Raw genomic sequence first — 23,963 nt, 5'->3', positions numbered from 1 at the left:
ACGCAGTATTTTCTACTTGGGTAAGTTCTATTTTGTATCAAATTGTTACATACTGTTCCAGTACTGCCTAATGAAAGGTGACTCATCTGCTGTGTCAGAGGGCTGATCATTGATGCAGGCTGTAGTGACATGGTGTGGTCCATGGAGGGAGTCAGAACAGCACCCTGTTAAAACACAGAAACAAAGGAATGGTTGCGGCACTCAGATTTAATTTTTTATTTCAGAGTCTAGGTATGGACTGTCCTTCTGAGGGGATGTACCACAAGAACTCTCCTCAATCCCAGGCACTGACTCAAAAAGCAGGTCTGGGGCATTCCAAATATTTTACTTGACCATCTGTAGATGCTCAAGGTGGAAGATCAGCTCTGACTTCCCACTGTACATTCAAGTGATGTGCAATACACTTGAGAGACCTGCTGAAAATGCTTTGTAAAATATGAGTTTAACCAGATGCTGACTTGAAAGCAAAAATTTGCACGTGTTACCTGGAACAGATTCCCTTAGCTTAAGCTCTGGAATTTCATGCTTTAGGAAGAAACTTTTATCTCGTTTATGGTGGCTTTGGAGGAGGAGCATTTCCCATCACACATGATGTTCACACACGAGACAGCTGCCCTATTTAGTGGCTGCTTTCATTAGCACACACACTTCAGAAGGGTGACTTAGCAATGCTGATTCTTTGTCTAAATACCAGCTGCTCTTGATGACATTTCTATTGCTTCTGTACCATTTCGTTAAGTTCATAAAAAATTATACTCTAAACTTCTAAACAGTTTAGACTGCTAAATATGGAGGGCACACTCATAAGGTTTTCAGAGAACTGAAATGGAAGATTATCAAGAAATTTCATTTTACCAATCATGTTCCACAAAAACACATTTCCAAATACTTTCTATGACTTATGCTTGCAGAAGATGTTGATTAAAATTAATGGAGGCTCAAAACTAGCAGAAATAATTGCAGTGTACTGAAAACAAGTATTTTGAATCAAAAACTAATCCTTAAAAAGAAAAAAAAAAAAAGGAAAAAAAAAGAAGTATAGAATATACTTGGAAAAACAACCATGTGATCAGTGTAGATGAAATGAGTCACAGGCACATCAAACACTGAAAGAATTTCCTGTCTGTAGACTGCAGGCTCCTCTGAAAAGCAAATGAGCAAGACAGCACCCGTCTTTGCACAGGCCAAAACTGAACTTCAGTCTAGAATCTAGATCTTTATTTTCAACTGAGAAAACTCATCTTGTGTACCTGTGAAACTAATATACCTAAACTAATACATCATTATAACATATCAGCTCTTGTCTTTCACAGCATTATTTGCAGGATGTTGTTTTATAAAAATCTGTGTTTATAGAGAAGGAAGTTAAAACTTGCTCTGTGTATGTGCATTTAACATCAAAAAACACAAATACAACAACAGTTAAGTGTGTGAGAGGGTGTTCTGGTTCAACATCACCTTCTCTACATGCCCAAGAAGAAAATGTTCTGCCAAGAAGATTTACATTCTATAATCTGCATGGAGAGGTTAATTAAAGTCAAGACAATATCCTTTCTATATGTGGAAACAGACCTGTTTGTTAACTATGTGAGTGCATGTATTAAAGTGCCTGTTATTATTAGTAATGCTCATCTCAAGAAACCCAGTAAGTCTCAGATGTAATGGTACTTAATTGGCAAATGACATAGACAAGAAGCAAAATATCATGGGAGAGCAGAGATTAGAATGCCTGACAGTCTGGTACAGATGCCACAGCCAAAAGTGTGGGGAGACCAGCATTACTCATGAGTGCTGAAGCCAGAACAAGCTATGCAGGTTTTCTCAAGTGAGTGCCCATAATGTCATTCATATCACTACATCCATCTGTCTTTCACAAATTATCCAGTCTGAACTATTGTAGTCCTATTCTAAAACACTGGATCTCCAATTTCAGCTCCTGAAAGGTAGACAGTATGTAAAACATTTGGTATTTGCAAAGTGCTTTCCATTTAAGGTAAAATAAAATAAAACTAAACATAAACGAAAAATGAAACACCACTAAGTTTCCTCTTGGAAGTTCACTCTAATGGTACTCATCACATTCATACTCTGAAGGTAGCTTTCCTAATTAAATGAGGCCCCAGTCCAGGTTACTGTCTTTGTTTCATTTTTCATTTTGATCCATGGAAGTAATTGGGCAGGAATTTACATACTTCCTGTTGCTTAAAGTATGCAAAGTGTTTATATAATATATAAACACAACAATGGAGAAGCAAGAAAACTTACTGGGTGCTGCATTATATATGGTTGAGGCTGCATCCAAGAAGGACTCTGAACCTAGAACAAAACAGACATTTTATTTTTCACTTTACACATTTCAGAATACTCCAACTTAAATATAGTAATGATTTTAATTATGTTAACATGCCTCCTCCCATATTAATTGACTTCTTAACTCAATTAGTCCCTATCTGAAACAACATTGACTTCTATGAAAAATGTATTCATCGTAAACTGTAAATCAGAGACAAGATTTGGAGACCATATACCACATACACCTCTCAGAACAGAAGACAATGCTTTTAGTGCAGGTTTCAGAAACTTCATCAAGTACAATGAAAGGAGTCAAACAGATGAATGGCAGATTTCTGCTACATTGAAAAAGGAAGCTCCTTCTGTCTCAGAAATTTCTTTGTGGAAAAGTAACTGGGATCCCAGAAGGTATAGCACCTTTTGTCTCCTAGTGTGATCTGAATAAAATAAATTATTGTATTTTCATAACTGAAAAAAGAAATCAGGAATTCTGCTGTAATCTTGTTCCAGGAAAAAGGAGAAGATTTGGGAGAACTGTTCTTCTCTGAGACATTGTGGTGTGCTATTCCCAAAGCACAGGAAGAGAAGAAGGTTCTGATGAGAGTCCCTGATCTTGCAACAAGGACATTTTCCCTCCAAAATCGGTGACCGCCCTAATACTTTAATTGCAGTAGAATGCCTAACTTTGCATGACAAAGTGAATTATAAAAAGGGAAACTAGCAGGTTATATTGTTATCCTGGGTAAAAAGAGCTGGTTGCAACAGCTCTTTGAAAACGTGTGCTGCAAGAAATACCAAAGGTAAGGACAAAAAGGTTTCCTCTCCCCCTGCTGTAGATGTGTAGGGTAAGGCAGGAATCTGACCTGCACCACACACAGAGCAGGCTCACCACTGCAGCTGGACATTTAAAGCCTTTCAAATGCCTCTACCATGATTCCCAGAGTCCTGTGAACAGGACAGGAAAACACACAGCCTTGAAAAAAATCCAGGTGAGGTATTTTCTGGAAGGAAATATTTCTTACCTCCTTTTGGTACTTACTTTCAAACCAGAATTTTATTTTTTTTTTCTTTTTTCAGTCAGTAAGAGAGCAAACAGGAGTTCAAAAATGGAATGGAAAAGACTGGAACACTCCCTTTCCTCAGGCAAAACCTTAATGGCAAAAATACTGGTACAGTCTGACTAAAGCTTTGGCTAATCTCACACTATGATAGTAACTGGCTCAGGGCAGTCATTTGGGTATGCAGGGGTTGCAGAAACAAACACTAGCCAAAACTTTATTAAATTTGTTTACCTGAATAAGAATAAATCTAGGAGCAGGTTATACCATGCCTCAAAGAAAAACAAAAAACAAGCAAAAACTTTGCTTGTGTGATAGGTGCTGTTGTGTAGAAGACAGAAAGCTGCAGGTTTCAGTGAGAAGGGATCAGTAATGAAGATGTGACTAATACTCAAATTGTGAAACCCTTCTGGCCAAGAGCCTCCTCCCTACCAAATACAGAATACTTCAATTTAATTTTCAATTCCAATTACTGTGTCACTTCAAGCATAATGATATTAATAACTTCATCCACAATAATTTAAGCTCCATGCCATGTATATTGAAATACTGGTAACTACATTTGTGGAAACATAATAGATTGTGGTCTGCCTATCTCAATAAGCCCAAAAAATAATACTGTATTGCTAAGTAGTATGTTTCCATGCCAACTTACAATTTTTACTTGGATTCTGAATATCAGAGAGTCTTATATTGATAAATAATTTATATTTTAATAAAGAGTAGCAGTTAATTTTACTGAAATATTTTTCTGGGTAAGAACTTACTGTAATTTCTGAGGTAATGCAGTACCAAGCAGAATGATTCACTATAGTGAAAAATACAGTCTAGCACTGTCTGCAGAGAGCAAACATGGTGTTGCATAAGTTACCTCAGAAATTAATACAAAAATAATCCAGCTGCCCTTCACACCAGAGAACACTGTTTTAACTCCTACACAACACTTTGCTCATGCAAGACAGCATTAGATCTCCAGACTAACACTAGACAATTCTTCCTCATCCTCCTCATTTGGAATTGAAGGCTACATGGCAATTTCTGCAAGAGACAGCTGATGAAATGGCCCACAGTGCCTTTGTTAGCCCTCTACCTCCCCTTTACATACCCTTCCATATTCATTCACACACAAAGCACATTAGAAAGCTCAGCACGTCTCTCCCACTAGAAAGCAAACAGCCTCTTCTCCTTCCCCTGACACATAGAGGTAAGAATTCTCTAAATTTAATTAGTTTGGGTTATTTATGACCTGAATCACTGCTATTTACTCCATCTATGTGTTAAACAGTAAAATGCCAAAATAGCTCATCATTTAGCATACACTGGCATAATTGGCATGTCTGAAGTAGTAATTACAGAGCACACATCTGAGACTGCCATACTAGTTGTATTTAAAGCAAGTTGTTTGTAAACTGAAGTGTACGATGCTCTAAAATTGAGGATTCCTAAGAGATCTATATCAAAATGCTAAAACTGTTCCATATAATTTCCCAATGTGTTAAACTGTTTATCAATATCCCTTGTGAGGACTCCAAGATGGCACCTATCAAATCCCTCCTCAGAGAGCTTTGGACCAAAAATGTCCACAACTTATTGCTCAAAATAAAGCAATTTGGTTTAGAAATACTAACTTAGGCTAATAAATGCTTTACTCCTAATTAAAAACACTGAATTTGACTGCTAAAGTAATTTGAACTCTTGAGTTCTTTTTTTCAAATTTCCTTCTCTAATGTCAAGAATGTTCCTCTAACCTTCTTAGTAAAACTACATATTATTATTGGGCTTTCTGAGAAAAAAACAGAGAAAAGCTCAAAATGCACAGAAAAACATCTTTCAAAATGAACTTATTACACCAATAAGGTTTTAAATAAAGAATAAATACTTCAGATATACTGGTGACATTAAAAGAATTTGACTGAGAGAAAATGAAAAGTCTCCCATGAAATGCAGAAGTGGCTACAAATCCCTCAGCCATCAGCAGAAGTTGGAGGGTTGGTTTTGCAAGACACCAGGACCTCATTAAATTGCTGTGCTTCCTGAAACATACACTCAGGTTTTCAGGCTGTCACTTTCATGCTGTACAGCACAAGGAAGCCACTTCATTAAAATGAGGCATTATTGGAGACCCCATAAAACCAGATGTAACAATTGATAAATAAACATAAGCTCCAATGAACCATTTCAGCAAACAAGTTTTAAATACAAACCTGGTATGTAGAAACCGGAGAAGCAATATATGGTGTAATGGATGTCTGAGTGATCATTCTGTTTGCTGTAATACTGTAGGGTGATGGATAAAATCTAGAAAATGCAGAAATAGTTATTAAATGCTAGTTCTGTGCATCTTTCATAATGCAAACTTTTTTTTTTCTTAGTGTGCTATTACTCAACATACCCATTTTGTAAAGCAGCTGTGGTTGGATCATATGTGAGTGTCATTCCAGCCTTTAAGGGAAAAAAAAAAAAAGTGGAGAAGAAAGAGTTCACAAAATTAATTTTAATTGTAAATTATTTCTCTTATTCTTTCTTTAGTTGTCTCATTTTTAACTGAAAATATGTATTGAAATAATTTATTACCAAAACTTAGGGAAAGCTTAATTGAAAGAAGTAATTATACAGTGAAGAGAAACAGCAATACTGATTGTGAATACAAGTTTCCATGTTCCCATCATGAGGAACAAAATGCAATCTATTAAATACCTCGCTGAAAGAGCATGTGTGTGTTTGAGATTCAGGGCATGCAGATGATTATGTTAGGGTGTTGCCTACAACATATGAACTATAAGAATGAATGGGGAGTGCAGTTTTTCACATTTGAATTTTCCTGTCTAATATAAATGAAGTGTCTAGGCTTGCTAACCACAGTAGGTCCATGAAACTATTATCTTGAACATTTACAGATTAAAACAACTGACTAAAAATAATAATGCTGCATGGCACTGGTATACTATTTTAATCTTGTGAAAATGATGTGCATTTTAGTGTTGCACAGATCAAAGGATTATTTATTGCATGTAACACAGTTATGTTTCTGGTAGTTTAATAATATAAGAAAGCTGAAGTTTATAATATGACCAAGTTGAAGGAGATTTTATTGTTCACTTGAGATAGGACTCATCATTTCACATTCTGTCCTTTCTCCTCAGAAGAAAGACACAGTTACGAATTTTTTTTTATAGAGACACTAACTGTCAGGTAAGAGCTGCTTGCACATTTTTAATATGCCAAAGACCCAAGCCAAGAAGTCTCAATGCCTATCATTTTCCTAAGCATTCATTATTGCACACCCACACTAAAGCTTGAAGGGAGGACTTACAAGTCTCACCTCGCCTTCTCTGTGCCATGCTCTTCCATTCTGTATGTATTTATTCTGATTCTGTCTCTTCTTCTGTCCTCCATCTGCAAACTTGCACAATAAAGGTTCTGCAGGAACTGGGAAGAAAGAACAAAAATTAGTTGAAGTAGCACTCATACACAGGTGTTCAAACTCTCCAAACCAGGTATGGTTTTAAGTTATATTCCAAATATCACAGTCAAATAACACAGAGCTGTACTACAGCATCAACAACCGTTCAGCATAGCACAAGGACAGCTGCCACACACAGAGCACCTGGAATGCCTTATATATTTGATTTTTAAACTACTGCTGTAAAACCTGTTTGAAAGAAATATGGTCTGTATATCCTGAGCATGTGCCTCTTGGTCTGGGCTGAATCAGAACTGCCATCTGAATTGTGAGCTTGGTCTCTTTGGAAGTATATCTAAGGAGGATGGAGAAAAAGTCTGGCCAAGAGTCTATAACATATTCTCCCCACCCCTTGAAGGTTTCCATAATGTCCCAAAACTTAAGTATTTTACTCATCTAGAACAGGCAGAAGAGCTGGCACATCAACTAATCCAGCTAGCAAGGGAGAGTGAGCACCTTTACATCCTGACACCTTGTACCAGAAAATGTCAGAATTGTCCATTCCTATTTTCTCTCTGCTCTATAAAGAACATTCAATACAAACAGAAATTCTTCAAGATTGTCCTTTTGGGTTTTTTTATACTGCCATGAAATGGCATCACCATACTTTATTATTTTAATTGTTATTGTTTTTATTATTTTTCCTAATACAATCCTAACCATGAATTCCATTTTTAATAGCAGAATTGAAGCAATGAAAAGGTTTGCATAATATTCTTTCTTTCCCTGTTCTTAGCTTCCACATTTCCAAGTACCTATGGCTGTAGCACAGCTCTGCTGCATCACACCACACCCTCCCTAATCACAGGGTGGAAGCACTGTTATGACTTGGATGTAAATGCTTCTCTGCCAATAATTCCTGACACATGAGCTGTCTAAGCTTTACCATGACACTCCTCCAGTCACTCTCTGTTTGGAAACATCTTCAGGAGACATGGCTGGACCTGAAAACATACAAGTTTCCAAATGCAGAGTAAACACATGGGGTGGGAAGGCCACCTGCAAAAAAAATAACCCCAAGAAAAATTTTCAACAAAATCTATTAATATAATCATGGTGAGTGTTGATGTCTCTTCACCCTGTCTGCATTTGCAAAAGATGATTGGTACTGAAAACCTCAGAGATGCACAACCTCACAAAGAGTTTGACTTTTAAAACTTTGTCACAAAACAAGCATTAATGGCCCAGTCATCCCTGGCTTTGGATGTCACACCTAAAACTCTAGGTCTGGTTCTACTGGAAAAATATCCACTTCCTGCATGACACATCTTTTGACAGCCTTCTCTATAAAAAAGGGAGACAGAACTGGTGTGTGGTTCCCTGTCTCATCTCCAGCACTGACCACACAGGTCACAGACCTGGACCTCTCCTATCTGTGCTGTTGTACAGTGTCAGACTATAACATTAAACACGACAACCAAATTAATTTAAAATGTATTATCCTTCAGAGAATGGTAATTAAAATCCTATAATAATAAAATAAACCGGAAAATGTTAGGCTAATTACGCTCAAAAAATACAGGAGACCTATGGATAATGGAGTAAATGAACAAGGAAATAACAGAAACACTAAAGTAGGAGACAAACTGGAAAATATTGTTTTCAAAACCTTGCATTTCTGAGGGGATTTCTGGCATTCCCAAAACTTAGTTTTGCTTTGGGGTCTTCTATCATGTGAAGCAACTTCTGTTTAAACATATTTGGAGCAAAAAGATACTATGTCAATATGGTGATGGATGATTTGATACTGCTTTATAAAACTATATCAAACAACCTTGGTCACAGCACACAGCATTTTAGCCCACATACAGTTCTGTTGAAATAGCAGGAGGTGATCTCAGAATATGTTAGCCAATATGGATACATTTGTCAGGTTCTGGTCTGAAACTATTTTGATTGATTTTACACAGTGTGGAAAACAAAAATCCATTGGACACTGAGAGAGGATGTCCAAATACTGAAGTTAACTGGCTTACATGAAAAAAACCTCCTTTCCAAGTTGAATATTTTGGCTACTTATACATTATTTTTAAATATGTACTTTTATGAGGAACATATGTGACTTTCAAAATATGCACCATACAATTTTGGATGAAATCAAAATTTCATTTCAAAATTCAGTTTCTCTGGCGTGAGAACAGTACAGAAAGACATAACAAAAAGGTTTCTAGCCCTATCATTCTGCATTATAGCACTCACAGGTAGTAAATGCTTTATTTAAAACTGCATTATGCTCTCATTAAAAATCCCCACAATGAATTGTAAAAAACTTTCCTGGAAGCATTATTTGTGCTATTATTTCCCATCATTGTCTCAACATAAAGATACTAAAAAAAAACCCAAACAAAAAACAGAGTAAACCTGTCCAACTCTTTGAATTAAATGCTCATAAAAACCTATTTTAAGAATAAACCAGAATTTTTTTTGTCAGTAGATAACTCAAAACAGCTACATTTTAGATGATTAAAAATCTTCTGTGTTGCATTGAAAAATTATCTGACAAATTTAAAGACAGAGAAAAAATGGAGTAAGAATTATACACATGTACTGGATTTTGCATACATAATATCCAAAACCTGCATCAATGAAGAAACCCAAACATTTAAAATTATCAATTTGTGATTGACTAGAAGTCAGTGCTCCATCTTACTGAACACAGATCCAGCCATGGGAACCCTTGTTTCCCTGACCTTCCACCTTCCCCTGCTCCTCACTGCACCCAAAGATGCCAAATGCTGTGAATGCTCCAACTCATGCTAAAAAAAACCCTACAGAGCATCTACCTAATACCAGCAGCTGCTGTGAGCAGGCTGCACAGCATTTGCCTTCCCTGATTCTGCTTCAGGATCTGAATGCTGACAGGGGGGACAGCTCCAGCTGAAAGCCCAACTGCAGTTTTTGGCTGCTCCTCCATACCAGTGACCTGCACAGCACCGTGTTCATTCCTGAACAACACAATGACTGATGGCACCGGAGGGAGGGTCATGAGAAGGAGATAAAACTTCTTGGGTTTATCTTGACCTACTGATCTCCCTTCCACTAAAGATGAACATAGACCTTACTCTCTTCGAAATTAAATCTCAACCTTATTTCTTCAGCTTACCTTTTCTCATGCTCTTCATGAATATGCAACGTATTCTCTGTCTTGCATATAAGAGCATGCATATGATACATATTTGAACAAAAAGCTCTGAAAAGTCCTACAGACCAGTTAAGCAATCTTTTGTAGTACAGGAAGGAAGGGAGAGTCATTTTTATTGTTTAATTGCTGGGAACTATGCAGGCCCAGTGATGAAGCAGATCATTAATCATTCAGCGACTTGTCTGTATGTGCAAGACAAAGGCAGAGTACAAATACTCAGAGTTGCATTCACAGCTGAGAGGTACCTGATGTAAAAGGACACAACTTACAGTGGAGTCAAGCTTTTGCAGCTAGGACACCACGTTTAACATGCCCACTCTTATGACACCCAGTGCAAACCAACTCTGCCAATGGTTTGCAGGTGCCTGCCTGTTGAGCTTTCCTGGCCTTCAACATCAGGTCAGGGCTCTAAAACTTGGGCATGGAAAGAGCTGACCATCTCTTCCTGCCCTGAATCACTTTCCTCTAGGGCCAATGTTTTTACAGAAGAGAGAGGTAAATGCAATATTAGTCCAGAGAGAAAATTCTTCCTTGTTGTAGACACTTTGTGCACATCTGTACATTGCAATTCAGTTTGTCTTGGTTCAGTGTCTACCCAAATTTGTACCAGGTGATACTATAAATGTAAGAACAAAACTGATGTTCTTTGTTAGACCTTGAGTTTACACCCTTGACTTTACATGGCTAATTTAATCAACTTTTCAACTGTTTCTGTGTTACTGAAAAATACAACAAAAGAGTTGAAAAACATTATTCCTTTAGTCGGTTTTCAATTAAACTGCATCTTTTAGAGACTTTCATTACTTATTTTCTAGTGCAAAGCATATGGGACTTAATGAATTCTGACATTAAAACATCACTTTAATGATAGAGCAAGCCTGTACAGCTAGAAACTTTTGCCAAAGGCTGTGGGAACTAAAAAAGAAATTGTGCAACCCTAGATCAGGGTAGCTTTGTATGTTTAAAGAGAAATTAAATATTATACTCTTCACCATCCTAGTCTTCACTTAAATATAATGCTCAGGATTACATTGCTTTAATAATTTATACAAGGTCTAATAATTTGCCACAGAAGGATATTTTAAGTGGTTTTTAAGAAGCGTCTTTCTCTTCTATTCCTATGTTGCTTCTTAAAACTAAGCAGTAATTGCAAATTATGGGAGTTAGAGCAGTAAAAGCCTCTAATTCACAGATTTCACAAAATATTCACAATTGATGACCATTGTGGGTCCCTTCCAAGTCCAAATCCTAAATGCATGACCCATACAGGGATCAAACCTACAACACTGGTGCCTTAGCACCATGCTCTGACCAGCTGAGCTAATCTCAGGGTCTTGATCAAAGGAATGAAATTTTTGTTCCCCTGCCTTCAGTGTGACAACCAGGAGTAACATCAGCACTTCCAGCCCTTGATACCCTGTAGCAGTGGTTTTCAGACTGTGTTTAATGTGCTTTTTCTAAAGGATCTGTGAAAGATAATAGAATGAAAAATTGAATTTATGGTCAAGTAGCTTAAACTCACTAGAGATTTTCAGTGCTGGATAAAGGTAAGAAACTAGAAAACACTCAAATATGACTGACAGAAGACTCAGCTACTTCAGGGCTCCATTTTCACACCTCCCCACACTAGGAAAGTGTCCAAGGCTGACCACTTCAAACCATAGTGTGTATCATTGCTGGTGGACCTCTTCCCAGTCTAGCCAAGAATGCAGGCAGGAGCAGGGCTTTTCCACACCCAATTTTCTCCCTAAAAGTGAATCTGAGTGATCAATATCTTTATCCTAAGTGGGAAGAGATGAGTGGGTCATGGATAATTTTTGATTTTTTAATTATCACCATAGTCAGCCATTCCTGAAGTAAAAATGGCAAGGGCTGCTCAGCAAAAATGCTCTCTACCTTACACCCATTATAACAAAATCACCTAAGCTCTTTTTCAATAAAAGAAGTATTAAATAATCCATAAAGCCTATAGAAGAGGCATAAAACTTCTGTAACTTTTTAACTTCTGTATTTCTCATTTTAAATATAAGAGAAACAAATACACTCAGATTTACACATAACTCACATATTCTACAGCACAGCTGCTTTAGGTAATTATTTATATAACTATTTTCATGCACCACCAAACAGCTATATGCTACTATGACTGGGAGGAGATGCTTTTAAAGATTTTGCCCAGAGGATAATTTCTACAATCACTATGGATCATACAAAAGACTAAAAGCCAGTGAACACTGAGTATCATCTTTAGGGGAGGAAGGGTAAGTATGCTGCTGCTCTGCTCTCACTGCTCATCTCCTGCCTCCTTATACCTGCTCTTTATACCAGCCTGGTCTTTCTCCTCCATGCCATGATGCATACATCTCACAGGGGAATAGAAAAGCTTTAAATATTACATTCCTCACTGAAAACAATAGTTGTTTAAGGAGGAGAGTGAAACAGTAAAGTTACTTTAAAATTATAGCAATCATATCATAGTTGAGAAGATAGTTAAGTACAAAAATTAAAGTTCTGAGTTTGGTTTTCATTGACAAAATAGAGAGGAAGTCATAGTCCACAAAACACAACCAACTAATACAATAACTCACATGAAAAAAGGCCAAAGTCCAGCTACAAATGGTGAAACTAACACATCACTTCTAGGAGTTTCAGGATTATACCAACTTGCAGTGCATTTCAAATCACTCTCTGAGCTAACCTTTCTTCTTCTGCACTGAAGATAAACAAGGACACTAAATACTGAATATATTTCATTAAGCTAAATAAAGCTATATAAATATAAACATAAATATAAATATAAATATAAATATAAATATAAATATAAATATAAATATAAATATAAATATAAATATAAATATAAATATATCCAGTTATATCTTGTTTTAGCTCACGCAACTCTGGAGTTGACATTTTTATGATTATCCTGTGTTAATTGTTGGCCTTCCCAGATTCTTAGAGGTTTTTTTATTGTGTCTTCTCATACTCCAGAGAAGGTTTCACTTATGCTTTCCATAACTGTTTAACCCATTCTTCCATTAAAGCCCAAACTTAGTTAAAATAACAAAGCTGCATTATGAAAGCATGTTTTTGTTGAACAAATGTTCTTCCTCCCACACCTATTTCATTACAGGCCCATCTCTCCTACCCTCTTCATCCTGATAACATTGTTTTTAGAACCAGCTCCCTTTGCTGATTTTAGCCAAGTTTCTAGGACACAATGTTTTAATTTAAACATAGATGTGGTTTTATGATTTTGTTTTGCATGAGTCTGAACTTGATCTTTTATAATCCCAATGGTCACTAATCTATTTAAAAACAGTTTCCTAATCTTTGCTTGTTCAAGAGCTTTCCTGCTACCATCCAGTTTTCTCTGTGCAGGTAGTCCAAAATCACAGTTGCCTCATGACTCTGCCCCACTTTCTGGCAGACTGCAGTCACTATTATGCATAAGCTGAATTCTCTAATAAGACTGCATTATTGGACAGGTGCTTGCTAAGTGGTATGGAACTCTGGAAAGGGTTTGAACTCCATAAAATTATTTGAAAGGAGCAATGAAACTTCACAGCAGCAGCATGGAAACACAGAGCTGAGGCTGTATCCTATACAACAAAATCAAGGCTCTTTAAAAAAATCATTCCTACAATTCCATGAAGCAATTTTTTATTTCGATCTAGTTCAATCTCATCATGTGAGGGTGAAACTCCAGCTTCAGCAATGACCCACTGGAGACAGAACATGATTAGCAATGATATGCTTGATAGTTCATTCATTGAGAACAGGAGAATGCAAGTGAAAAGAAAAATTAACAAACTAAAAAGCACTAACAGGAGATTCTGTTACAGTTCCTTAGTGTCATTACTGTACCTTTTACATAGACAAGCTGTAACAGTTTTACTAAATGTAATAAAGAAAAAAATTATAACTAAAGTAACAAATGCAACAATGTGCTTAAATTTACCAAAACTTTGTAACAAAGTTTTAAGCAAATAACAGTATCAGCAATTAATCCCTGTGCAAGGCTAAAGAAGCCAAAATTCTGCATTAGATTAGTTTTGCCGAAGGGAGTGGTTTCCTGTGCTCTGAAGCATTTTCCATCCCTACAGCAGCACAGACTGCCTCAAACTGGAGCAGTCTTTCAGGGATGAGGCATGTTTGGAGTTTTACTAAACAAGCCACATTCTTGTCTGCCTGCCGAGGGCTACTCTCCTCCTCTCAGTGACAGGGTCTGGCTGCAGAGAACATTTCACCAGTGGGATAAAGGCAGCTCCAGCAACCACATCAACACTGCAATTTGTAAAATTCCCACTTGGGATTCTCAATAAAATGCCTACTGAAAGCTGCCTGGGATGTCAGGCATGTATTCTTTCCTTCTTTATTGTCCTCTTTACTTTCTATTTTACTCAGCAGCATTGAATTTCCTCTCCTCATTTTTCAGCATTCATGGAACATACATTTTGTCTCTTAGAAACAGTGCTGACAAAGCAGACAAACTGATGAGGAACTTGGTGTGACAACAAAATTGTACTAAGCCTTCTCTGAATTTTGCCTTGCAGAATGTTTCTAGAAGCAGCATTCTATGCTGACCTCCTTCCATTTTCCTGAAGGACTTTAAAACCTACACAGACTTGAGAGCTGCAGCTCCCTAGTGAATGATTATTCCAGGCATTGCTGCAGATTCCATTTTTTTTTCCTAAGCAAATATTGTTTTAAATACTTTGAAAAAAATCAATAGATGACAGAAGCAGCCCATTTTTGCCTCTGAAAAAAAGCCCTGTCCATGGACAATCAGCCAAATTCTGTTCTGATACAGATATTTGTTTCCTCAGTTCAACTGGAATTATGTGGGATGTAAATTTGTACATAGCTGGCATCTTAGCTGCTTGTTTCTCTGCTAGGAGAGAACACTACTAGATTCCTAGAAAAGGTTTACAACAGAAAAGCAATATACTGTGTTCCAAGCAAGCAAGCAAGCCAGCCATCCAAAAAGACAGAGTTTAATTTTAATAAGGCTGCCTCTAAATGAGAAGCCAGATACAACAATCAGTGTAACAGGCTCCCACCATGTAAGCAGTAACCCATTCATACATCTTGTAAGAAATATATGCAACATACCAGAAACTCCTGCTGGTGTCTTTATGAATTTTCCATTAAAATGAGCAATCACTGCTTCACATTTTTCTGTTGACTCCATCCTAAGAAAATAAAGAATAATTTACATAAATTAAACACTCAACCAGATTCCCATGTTTGTGATTTTTTTTAAAGCTTATTTCTTGCTTTTTCTCAATCATATTTTGTGCTTTTTCCCTCTTCACTGTGGCTTGCTTCCCCATATGTGAACAATGGAGATGTTTTCTAAGAACATATAACTTCAGAAAGGTAAAGCCAAACTCAATTAACATTTTATGCACTCTGAGACCCAAGACAGTGCCAAACTGAAAATAATACTCTTACTTGTTCAGAAATTATATTGTAGCTGTCCAAGCTGCCTGAAGAACCTCTTTTGTCTTGAGAGAAGCAGAAGCACTGACTCACTTTCACTCATAACTGAACTCTTACTGTACATGCTGCATGCAGCAAAGGTTAATGCCACTCTTAAGAGAGGATTCAGAATTGTCTGTACAGTTTAAGGGTAATAAACTCAAATATAAACCTGCCTGACTGCATGACCCAAACTGACTTGGCAGCTTTTAGCTTACACACATCATCTCCACTAAATGATGCACCTGGCTCTTAATTGTTCCCAAGTTCAAAACAGGAGCCAATAGCAGCATAGCTGTGATGGCTACTGAGAATGTATCCAAAATCTTGAATAGGTTTGTGCACTTCTGCTGTCAAAGCTGGACTGAACAGACTGGGCAGACAGCTGGAGAACTCCTGCTGGCCTGGGAGAGGCCCTGGAGGCTGTGGCTGCAGCCTCACCTGCAGCGAGGATGTGCCAGCCCCAGCTGTCAGCTCAGACTCAGCCACAGCCAGCGACTGAGATGTGCAATCACAACTAAATATACCTTAAATAAGAAGAACTTCTTTTGCAGCTACCTGCAAGATGATGTTTGGTTAATATTGAACAGGTAATTTATTTTCATTTGTTCATCAGGTTCTGTAATTCATATCCACAAATTAGGCCAATGGCCTCAGCAGGACTAAAAATTACTAAGTCTTGGCATCTTTTTAATTCTGATATCCTTTCTGCACAGGGTAACAAAATACAAACATAGATAACAACCAATATCACCAAAAAGCCAGACTGAACAAGAGATTTTCCTACTGATTCCAAAAATATCTCTTAAGAGAATTTTCAGAAGTTCTGGATTACTGGATCTACATCAAAGAAATCTAATTTTTTTTTGTCTCACATGAAACAAACAATATAATTTAGTTTCAGACCAAGTCTGGACTTGATAAAATACACTACTCCCTATTAACTTAATAAAAGTCTCCCAAAGGCAAGAAACTAAAATATTTATTTAATGTCTAAAGGTTTTCTAGAAAATTTTAACTTTAATTAATATTTATCCAATAATTTTTCAATACAAGAAAAATGTTCACCTTGCAGAAGGAAAAAAGGTTTAATTAGATAGAGAAGCAATACTTATTCTATAACTTATGTATATAAACATTTATATAAAAATAACTTCACTAATGCATATATAAAACACAACATGCATAATAGAGTAACAATTAAAAAAATACTTCTAAACTATTCTATTTTAATCTCTTTAATACAAGTGAGGTTTTCAATACACACAAGTCTTTTTGACTTCTGTATATGATTCTAGAATACTTCCAGCTATATCAGAAAAAATATATCCTACCATATTTCCAACCATAACACTTATCAAAGTAGAGGTGGTAAACAAGTTTAGGGAGAAGAGACTGAATGAATTCAAAATGCCTACTGAATTTTAAAGTGGGTGTTAGTGGATTCTACCCTTCATAGTACAAAAAGTGAAAGCTACATACAAAACACATGCATACTAATGAAATTAAAATGCCCAGGTAATTTTGCCCCAAATATATTACAAACACTTACTGATTTTTTTTAAAGGGGACAGGAAGAAATTTTAGCAAAGCCCAAACTTTGGTAGTTTTCTACTTTAAATAATGAAAATGGTTCTATTTTTCCTAATTTTATTACTTTGTTATACCTTCTTGAAACTGGACAATTTGACACGTATATAAAGTTGGGGATCAGAAGACTGCTGGGGGAACTGATTTAAAAAAAAAACATAAATAAAAATCACAGCGCTATGAAATACTCCCCAGCCAATTCACAGGAAAACCAATCACTAAAAATTTTGGCCTCATCAGGAGATAAATTTGTTCAGTTCTTTTCTGTGCACTTATTTTAGACACTGCTATTTGTTCAAATACAGAGCTATTGTAATACTGGCTGAACATCTGAATTACTGAAATTTGATTTTGCAGAGATTTTACAACATATTTTGAGAATCCCAATTCTTTGCTTAAAGCATGCTCTTATTTTTGTTAATGGAAACCTTCAATTTAAAGCCTCTAAATTTTGACTGTTATACTAGGTTTAAAGCAGGACTTAAATAAAAATGGCACAGAAAAGACTTTTTGAAGAAGAGATCCCAGAAAAAATAACTGCATTAACTAGAGAAGCAGTAGACTCATAAGGACATAATATTTGGGAGGTATCTACTAATTTATGGAAAATATTTGTTCTTGTTGATTTGGGTGAGATATTTGACTTAGGACACAAATATTTTAAGATGAGGTCTACTGTAAGTGAATAAAAATGTTTTCTTTCCCAGCTGACATCATGTTAATTAGCTGGAAAATTCAAAGGGTAATGATGAGTTCATTTTCTCCAAGGAATTAATGAAGAAAAACAAAAAAATGGTGTGGGGGTGGGGAAGAAGGTTCTTCCTTCTGGTCTGTTGCTTGGGATTCAAACTTCACAAGCCAGAAAAGTTACAGAAGAAGTTTCTGTGAAGCATCATGTAACTCTTGCTTACTGGTTCAGGGACAGAGGAGAAAGGAGAAGTACAGAAAAGAGAAGGAAGTGGTTTAGAGTGTATTCTTATTCCAGATAATTGTCCAGTAGGAGCAATAAATTCAGATTTCGCCATCTAAGCAAGATGAGACACAGCTTTACCAAAAGAAGAATTAACAAAACCCTGCTGGATAACTCCATCTCAATCTCCTGTCTCTTTACAAACTTGACCATTTTCAGTAATTTCTGCCCTTCCCACCTATTCCTGCATTTTCAATCAAACCAAAGGAAAAGGATGCCAGCATGGCCACCACCACTGGAGTACCTTGCAAAGCCAACACCACGGCTTGTCCCGCTTGAGTCCCGCAGGATCCTTGTGGAGATAACCTGCCCAAAGGGCTTCAGCATGTTCTCCAGCTCCTGCTCATCCATTGAAAGAGGCAGATTGGAAATGTACAGATTCGTTGGGTCTTGCTCTTGTTGCTGAAAGAGAATTAACAACAGTTATTGTTGTTACCACTGACATTTTGAATTTAAACAAACAATTATATCTGACTTCTGGTGCAGATTTTACTTCTCAGGCCCTTTGTAAATGCTGCTCTTTCCTAGTATTAGTGACCTCAATCTTCTGCCATTGCCTGCAGCATTCCTGAGGAAGTTCCCCTTCTATTACTGCTGACACCTACATTTTTTAAGTAGAGATAAAGGTGAATAATTGACCAGTTTATAGTCCATGTTAAAACTCCATGTTTCAAATTTTTCTGAAAGAAAAATAAAAGTAAAAATGAGACAAAAGAAAGAAAATAGCAGAAAAGAAATGCAAGAGCTGTGGAAAGCATGAAGAAAGCCAAATGTAATTAAAGAAGAGTATCTGAAGGGTATCTGAATTGTTTTTCATATTAGAAAAATCAACAGAAAGAGAAGACAAGAAAATGGATTCACTGTGAGGCCAGAGCTGACATTAATATTAATATTAATATTTATTGCTGGGCAGCATTACAGTAGTTATAACTTAACATTCATCTCAAATTTCCTCAGGCAGGAATGTGAGATGAAGAACAGCTTTCACAGTGTTAGAACTGGTTTGTTACTTAGGTAATATTAGGCAATTTTGTTTTGCACCTTGAGATACGTAGGCTTAACTTCCTCCTGTAATGAGTTCTATTAGCAAAAGGAGGAGATTTCAAGGAGGTTCCAGGCACTGGCATTACAAAATTGCACTTGTAGCCATAGCAAGATTTTCTGGAATTCCAAATAGTATTTGAAAGGAAAAGTTTTGAATGTTTTATTTCTTATTATAGGCTGTAAAATATATTGCAGGCAAATATCCTAAAACTTCCCTAAATAATCTAAACTAGTATATCAGCTGGAAAGCCAGACTCTTTGCATATTTTTATTTGATTTCCTAATGTTTTTATTCTAGAATAACAGAAAGTATAAAAGTATTCTCATAGAAAAATTCTAACATTTGAAAAGAAAAAAAAAGGCTCCATTTTGTTCACAGTAGTAAAAGTGTAATTTACATGCAAAAAACAAACACCAAAAGATTATATTTAGAATCACCCAACAGAGAAAGAAATTCATTCAAGTGCAGAAACTCAGAGAAACCTGTTCAGGGAAGTGGGTAGAGCACAGTCCCCTTCTCTTGGGCTCCTGTTGCAGCCCAGGGTTACCAGATTCCCACAATATCCTGGCACTGTATTCAGGATGAGACCATGAACTTTCCCTGCCAAAAGGGGCACAAGGACCTGCTGCCTTTCACTGCACATGCTGGGCATTAGATACTTGTACTCACCCACCTACCACAGAAAACTTCTTGCCACAAAATCATGTCACATTATTGTTAGGGAAGGCACTGCTCCACTTTGGAAGAATATTAGCAACTTCAACAATAACCCACATTACAAAGCTCTTGGGACAAAAGAGAAAAAAGAAGTGCATCTAAAGAAATTGTTCTAAGGAAATTGTTTTCTCTAAACAGAAAGCATTTTGTGATGGAAATATTTTACTTGTGGCCCATCAAACAATCTGTATTTTGCATTATTCATTACTGGGGTTTGGTCAGGTACATGCTGAATGGCTGACTGGAAAGGACTTCTGCTTTCCTGACCGTTTCTCTACATCAGTCTAGTACAGCCTGAATATTCCCAGGGATTCAGTTACTTCTGATTTGATCCTTTGATGGAACACACAGCACATAAAGGGGAGTTTTAAGACACTTCTACACGCTGTTAAAGATGGCAGGCACAGGAGGGAAATGAAAAGAAAAAAAGCTGCCAACAGATGAGGATGTCTTCCTGAAATCCTGGAATACAACTTGAAATTTCTTCCATCTGTAATTCTTCCAGCAAAATAGTTGAAATGCCAACAAACACATTCCACAGTGCACTGAGGTGGTATCTGCACTGCAGGTGCAAACCCACGGCCACCATGGGGAACAGCAGCAGTTCAGCTCTAAGGATAAATCACAGAACCACAGAATATCTAAGCTGGAAGGGACCCATAAAGATCACCAAGTCCAACTACGTCAGGACAGATTAATTTAATCCACTTTTTCACTTTTCAAGAAAAGAAAGAGACTGCCATTGGTTCACAAAAGGACTCATTTACAACACTCATTTGCAACCCCTACTACTGTTGGCTTAGATGCAAAGCAAGACTGAACGTTTTCTAGAGTGTATTTGGAATTTTATATGGTTTGACAGTGGAAGACTTATACTAATTAATGTGGAAAACATCTCCTCTCTTCCTGTGAATAACTTATTTCACCTTGCAGCTTCTGTCATGCCCACAAGGCAATCAAACCTCAAAACAGCTGTCTGGGTACATTTTGGGAGATCATAAGCAGCTTCCCCTTAGAACACACTGGATTTGCAATCTGACTTCCAAATAGCAGCCACAGATAGGATCCTCCTTCCATCTCTGTGCTATCTTACACAAAAGGCACACTGTACAAACAGATGTTTGCCTTTATATATGATTTTGTCATGGAAAATGGTTACAGGTTAACAGTTAAAATTCAGAAAGTTAGGAGAAAGACAAATGATCTGTCATCCCTCTCTCTCTGGCAAGCAGGAGTTTAATACTTTAAGTTCTGTGACTTTCTTCCTTACCAAAACCTGTCTTACCAAGCTTAATTCACAGGGTTATTACTATTCTGTCTCAGAAGAGAAAAGTAATTCCTTTGATACCCGAGTTTTTAATTCCTCTTCTGGAATTAAGGGGAAAAAAAGTAAAACCATCAAAAATACCTTGCAACATAACTCAGCTCAAACCTTGCCTATATACTGCAATCATTCTTAGGATTTAAAGGTATGTGTTCCTCTCCTTAAAATCCATGAAACTGTATGAGCCACTTTCCCCTTATATATCTTACATCTCTTGAAATTATTTGCACTATTTTTTGGAAATTATCAAAAAGATTTACTAAAGTCAGTGGGAAGTTCCTTAATTTTGGGCAGTAAGACTTCATTAACATTAAACTACTGAATATATTTTTTTTAAATTCTATACAACTTAGGAAAACTGTTTGAGTGTCTTCATATCTCATGCAGGGTTCTCCTTAGCTAACAGAACCCTCAGAAGATCCTGAAAGATGCTGAATAGTTCAGCATTTTCAGATTATTGGCAACGTCAGGGAATTTGTGGTCTACTGTAAGTATCCACATTACTGAGGAAACTAGCAAGTCTTGTTTTTAGCAATGCAAGTCATCAAGTTTCTATCAGTCTCTTCTCACCAAACACCTTCAGCTGTTCCTCCAGAAGTCCTCTACCAGAATGTAACAATATAAATATGCAGAGCAGAGCTCTTACAGAGTAACATGCTGCTTTTTCCCAAAGAGCTCTTACAAGACACAGCATTTCTTATAAAAATGATGGGAATGACCAACTGTTAATATTTATTTCTGTAGAAAGAGGTGATCAGGATTCCTACATAACATGAAGTGCTCTACCATCATCTGAAAGAAATTAACAAAAACCTCCCTGTGCGTGTGGAATTGTTCCTAAATTGTGAGCAAGCAACTTGGCAAAGGCAAAGACATCTGTTTTCTGTTCTGTGTGTAAGGTCAGAGTGAACAGATAGCCATTCACAAACATGTGACCAGGCACTGCTCACAGCACGGAAGATCCTCTGCCTGATAGGGGAGGGATTAAATGCTTGTCTGCCTTCATATAGATACTACTTCAAAATTTACAATTGGCCAGTGTCTCACTGAAATATGTCTGTTTTAGCCAGAGTTTTCATACTGTCTGACCACAGACTGTTAGCATCGCAGTTCAGGGAGAAATCGCTACCATAATCTTCACTTGTTCTCCAGAACTGCATGATTAATAAACTAAACATTTGAATTTATTTTTACAGGCATCTCTGGATTAAGAAGAGGAATTTAACGGCAATAAGCATTGTGATCAATCTGACTATCACTTCATTAATACATTCCTTTTTTATTTCTCAGTGATTTTGCTTTCCCTTTGCCGGAAGGGCACGAAGCTGCTCCCTGGGAGTTCTGAATGAGCCCACCACAGTTCACAAGAAGGCACCAGACCCTTGGCAGAACAAGCCATAGCAAGCCACTACTTAGCAACTGAGATAAGACTTTTGGGGGTTGAAGTTTTTTACTCAAGATAAGTGGTTGTTAACTGTCTATTTAGTGCACTTGCAATTCCTGAAGTGATAGCCATTTGGATCTCAGGTAAGCAAAATTTGGTCTACCTTCAATTTATTTTATACTTACTTTTAAGAACTTTAATGAATATATTATATATTTTTTATATATTTATATATTATATTTATTTTAAATCTGTTACCATAAGATTTAATACTATTATCTACAAAAAGTAGTACAAACTAGGTAAAAAGAAAACTTTTCAAGACAGTTGCTAAAAACTGCTGTAGAAATCTGCTTGAGTTAGCTCCAGTTTTCCTGTCATCTGTTCTTTGGCATTCAGAAGCCCAGATGCAGAATAAAAAAAATTGCAACATGCCTACCTTCTCCAGTTAGATTAAGTGCACTAGCTACCATGGTAACCTAAACTATTTTTCTTACTTTGCTCTGTAGGAATGAAAACTGATTTAATTCTCCAGAAGGTTGTCACAGTGAAGACAAGTACTATAAGCAATACATTACTGAACCTCAAAAAAGCTAGCTGTTTCTCATTTTTGCTCATTTAAAACCATGTTCTTCATCAGCAACATAAAGAAGAGCTGCCTTCATCCCATTATGCTTATTAGCTGTGGAAAAGCCTTGATTTCTGTTACAGAGATGAGGACAAGCAGCAAAGCAGTTTTTCCCTCCCCAAGTTCACACTTCACATAGTGTGACAATTCAACTTTTCCAAATACATTTGGGGAAAAAAAGTCACCTAGAGTAAGTTTAAAGCATAAAAACTTAGGGAAGAAAGATAAAGCTACCTGCACATGGAGAGTGAAAAATATAAAGATTGCAAATTCAGGTCATCTCTGAGGATCAACATGAACTCAGACGATGGGCTTATATTCATCATAAGCTAAAACCCACCCTCACACATTTCAGAATTTGGTCTGATGCTTTGAGGGTCTGTAGACCACTCCAGAAAACACAAATTTCGTCTTAAGAATGGTGGAAGTCAGTATGTGATGCGAGAGCATCCTTTACTTTGTTAGCACCTTGCTATTCTGACACAATTCAAATAAGACACAATTGTTAAGATGGCCCTAATTTTTTGCACAAGCTTAAAATATTTGAAAGTATTTAGTGATTTGTTAATGTGACAGCAAATACAAATAAGCAGGACCATACTTCATTGTGTCAGCGGAAGCGAAGACTTTAATGAGGAGGAAATTCTAACATTATGAATCTGAAGTCCTAAGTCCTAAAAATGTGCAACTCTGGGGAAATCTTTGAATGGATAAACAGTGAGTCTTCCCACAAAAATGCACATTAGTACATAGAACAGCATTCCTTGGCTCAAATTAACAAGTCTCACTGACCACAGAAATCTTCCATGTCCGTGGACTACTTTCATGGCTCCTATTTTAAGTAGTTTGTGTTTTCTAAAGGTAATTTT

General features: G+C 36.8%; 1 protein-coding gene across 5 annotated transcripts in view; it reads right to left on the bottom strand.

Annotated features, from left to right (window-relative positions):
• RBMS1 (RNA binding motif single stranded interacting protein 1) overlaps nt 1-23,963 on the bottom strand; it is a 142,260-nt gene that overhangs the window by 7,476 nt on the left and 110,821 nt on the right. For 3 of the 5 annotated variants that reach the window (XM_056496378.1, XM_056496382.1, XM_056496380.1), the window contains exons 5-11: nt 18,241-18,398; nt 15,068-15,147; nt 6,664-6,779; nt 5,743-5,792; nt 5,555-5,648; nt 2,266-2,316; nt 54-164 (exon numbers count right to left, since the gene is read on the bottom strand). In XM_056496378.1, coding sequence (XP_056352353.1) covers nt 54-164; nt 2,266-2,316; nt 5,555-5,648; nt 5,743-5,792; nt 6,664-6,779; nt 15,068-15,147; nt 18,241-18,398 — 660 coding nt within the window. The remainder of the gene's footprint in view (nt 1-53; nt 165-2,265; nt 2,317-5,554; nt 5,649-5,742; nt 5,793-6,663; nt 6,780-15,067; nt 15,148-18,240; nt 18,399-23,963) is intronic. The other 2 variants (XM_056496379.1, XM_056496381.1) reach the window with 1 other exon arrangement.

This window comes from Oenanthe melanoleuca, chromosome 7 (genome assembly GCF_029582105.1).
Source record: "Oenanthe melanoleuca isolate GR-GAL-2019-014 chromosome 7, OMel1.0, whole genome shotgun sequence".
NCBI classification, from domain to species: Eukaryota; Metazoa; Chordata; class Aves; order Passeriformes; family Muscicapidae; genus Oenanthe; species Oenanthe melanoleuca.
This window is presented reverse-complemented; position numbering and strand designations above follow the sequence as displayed.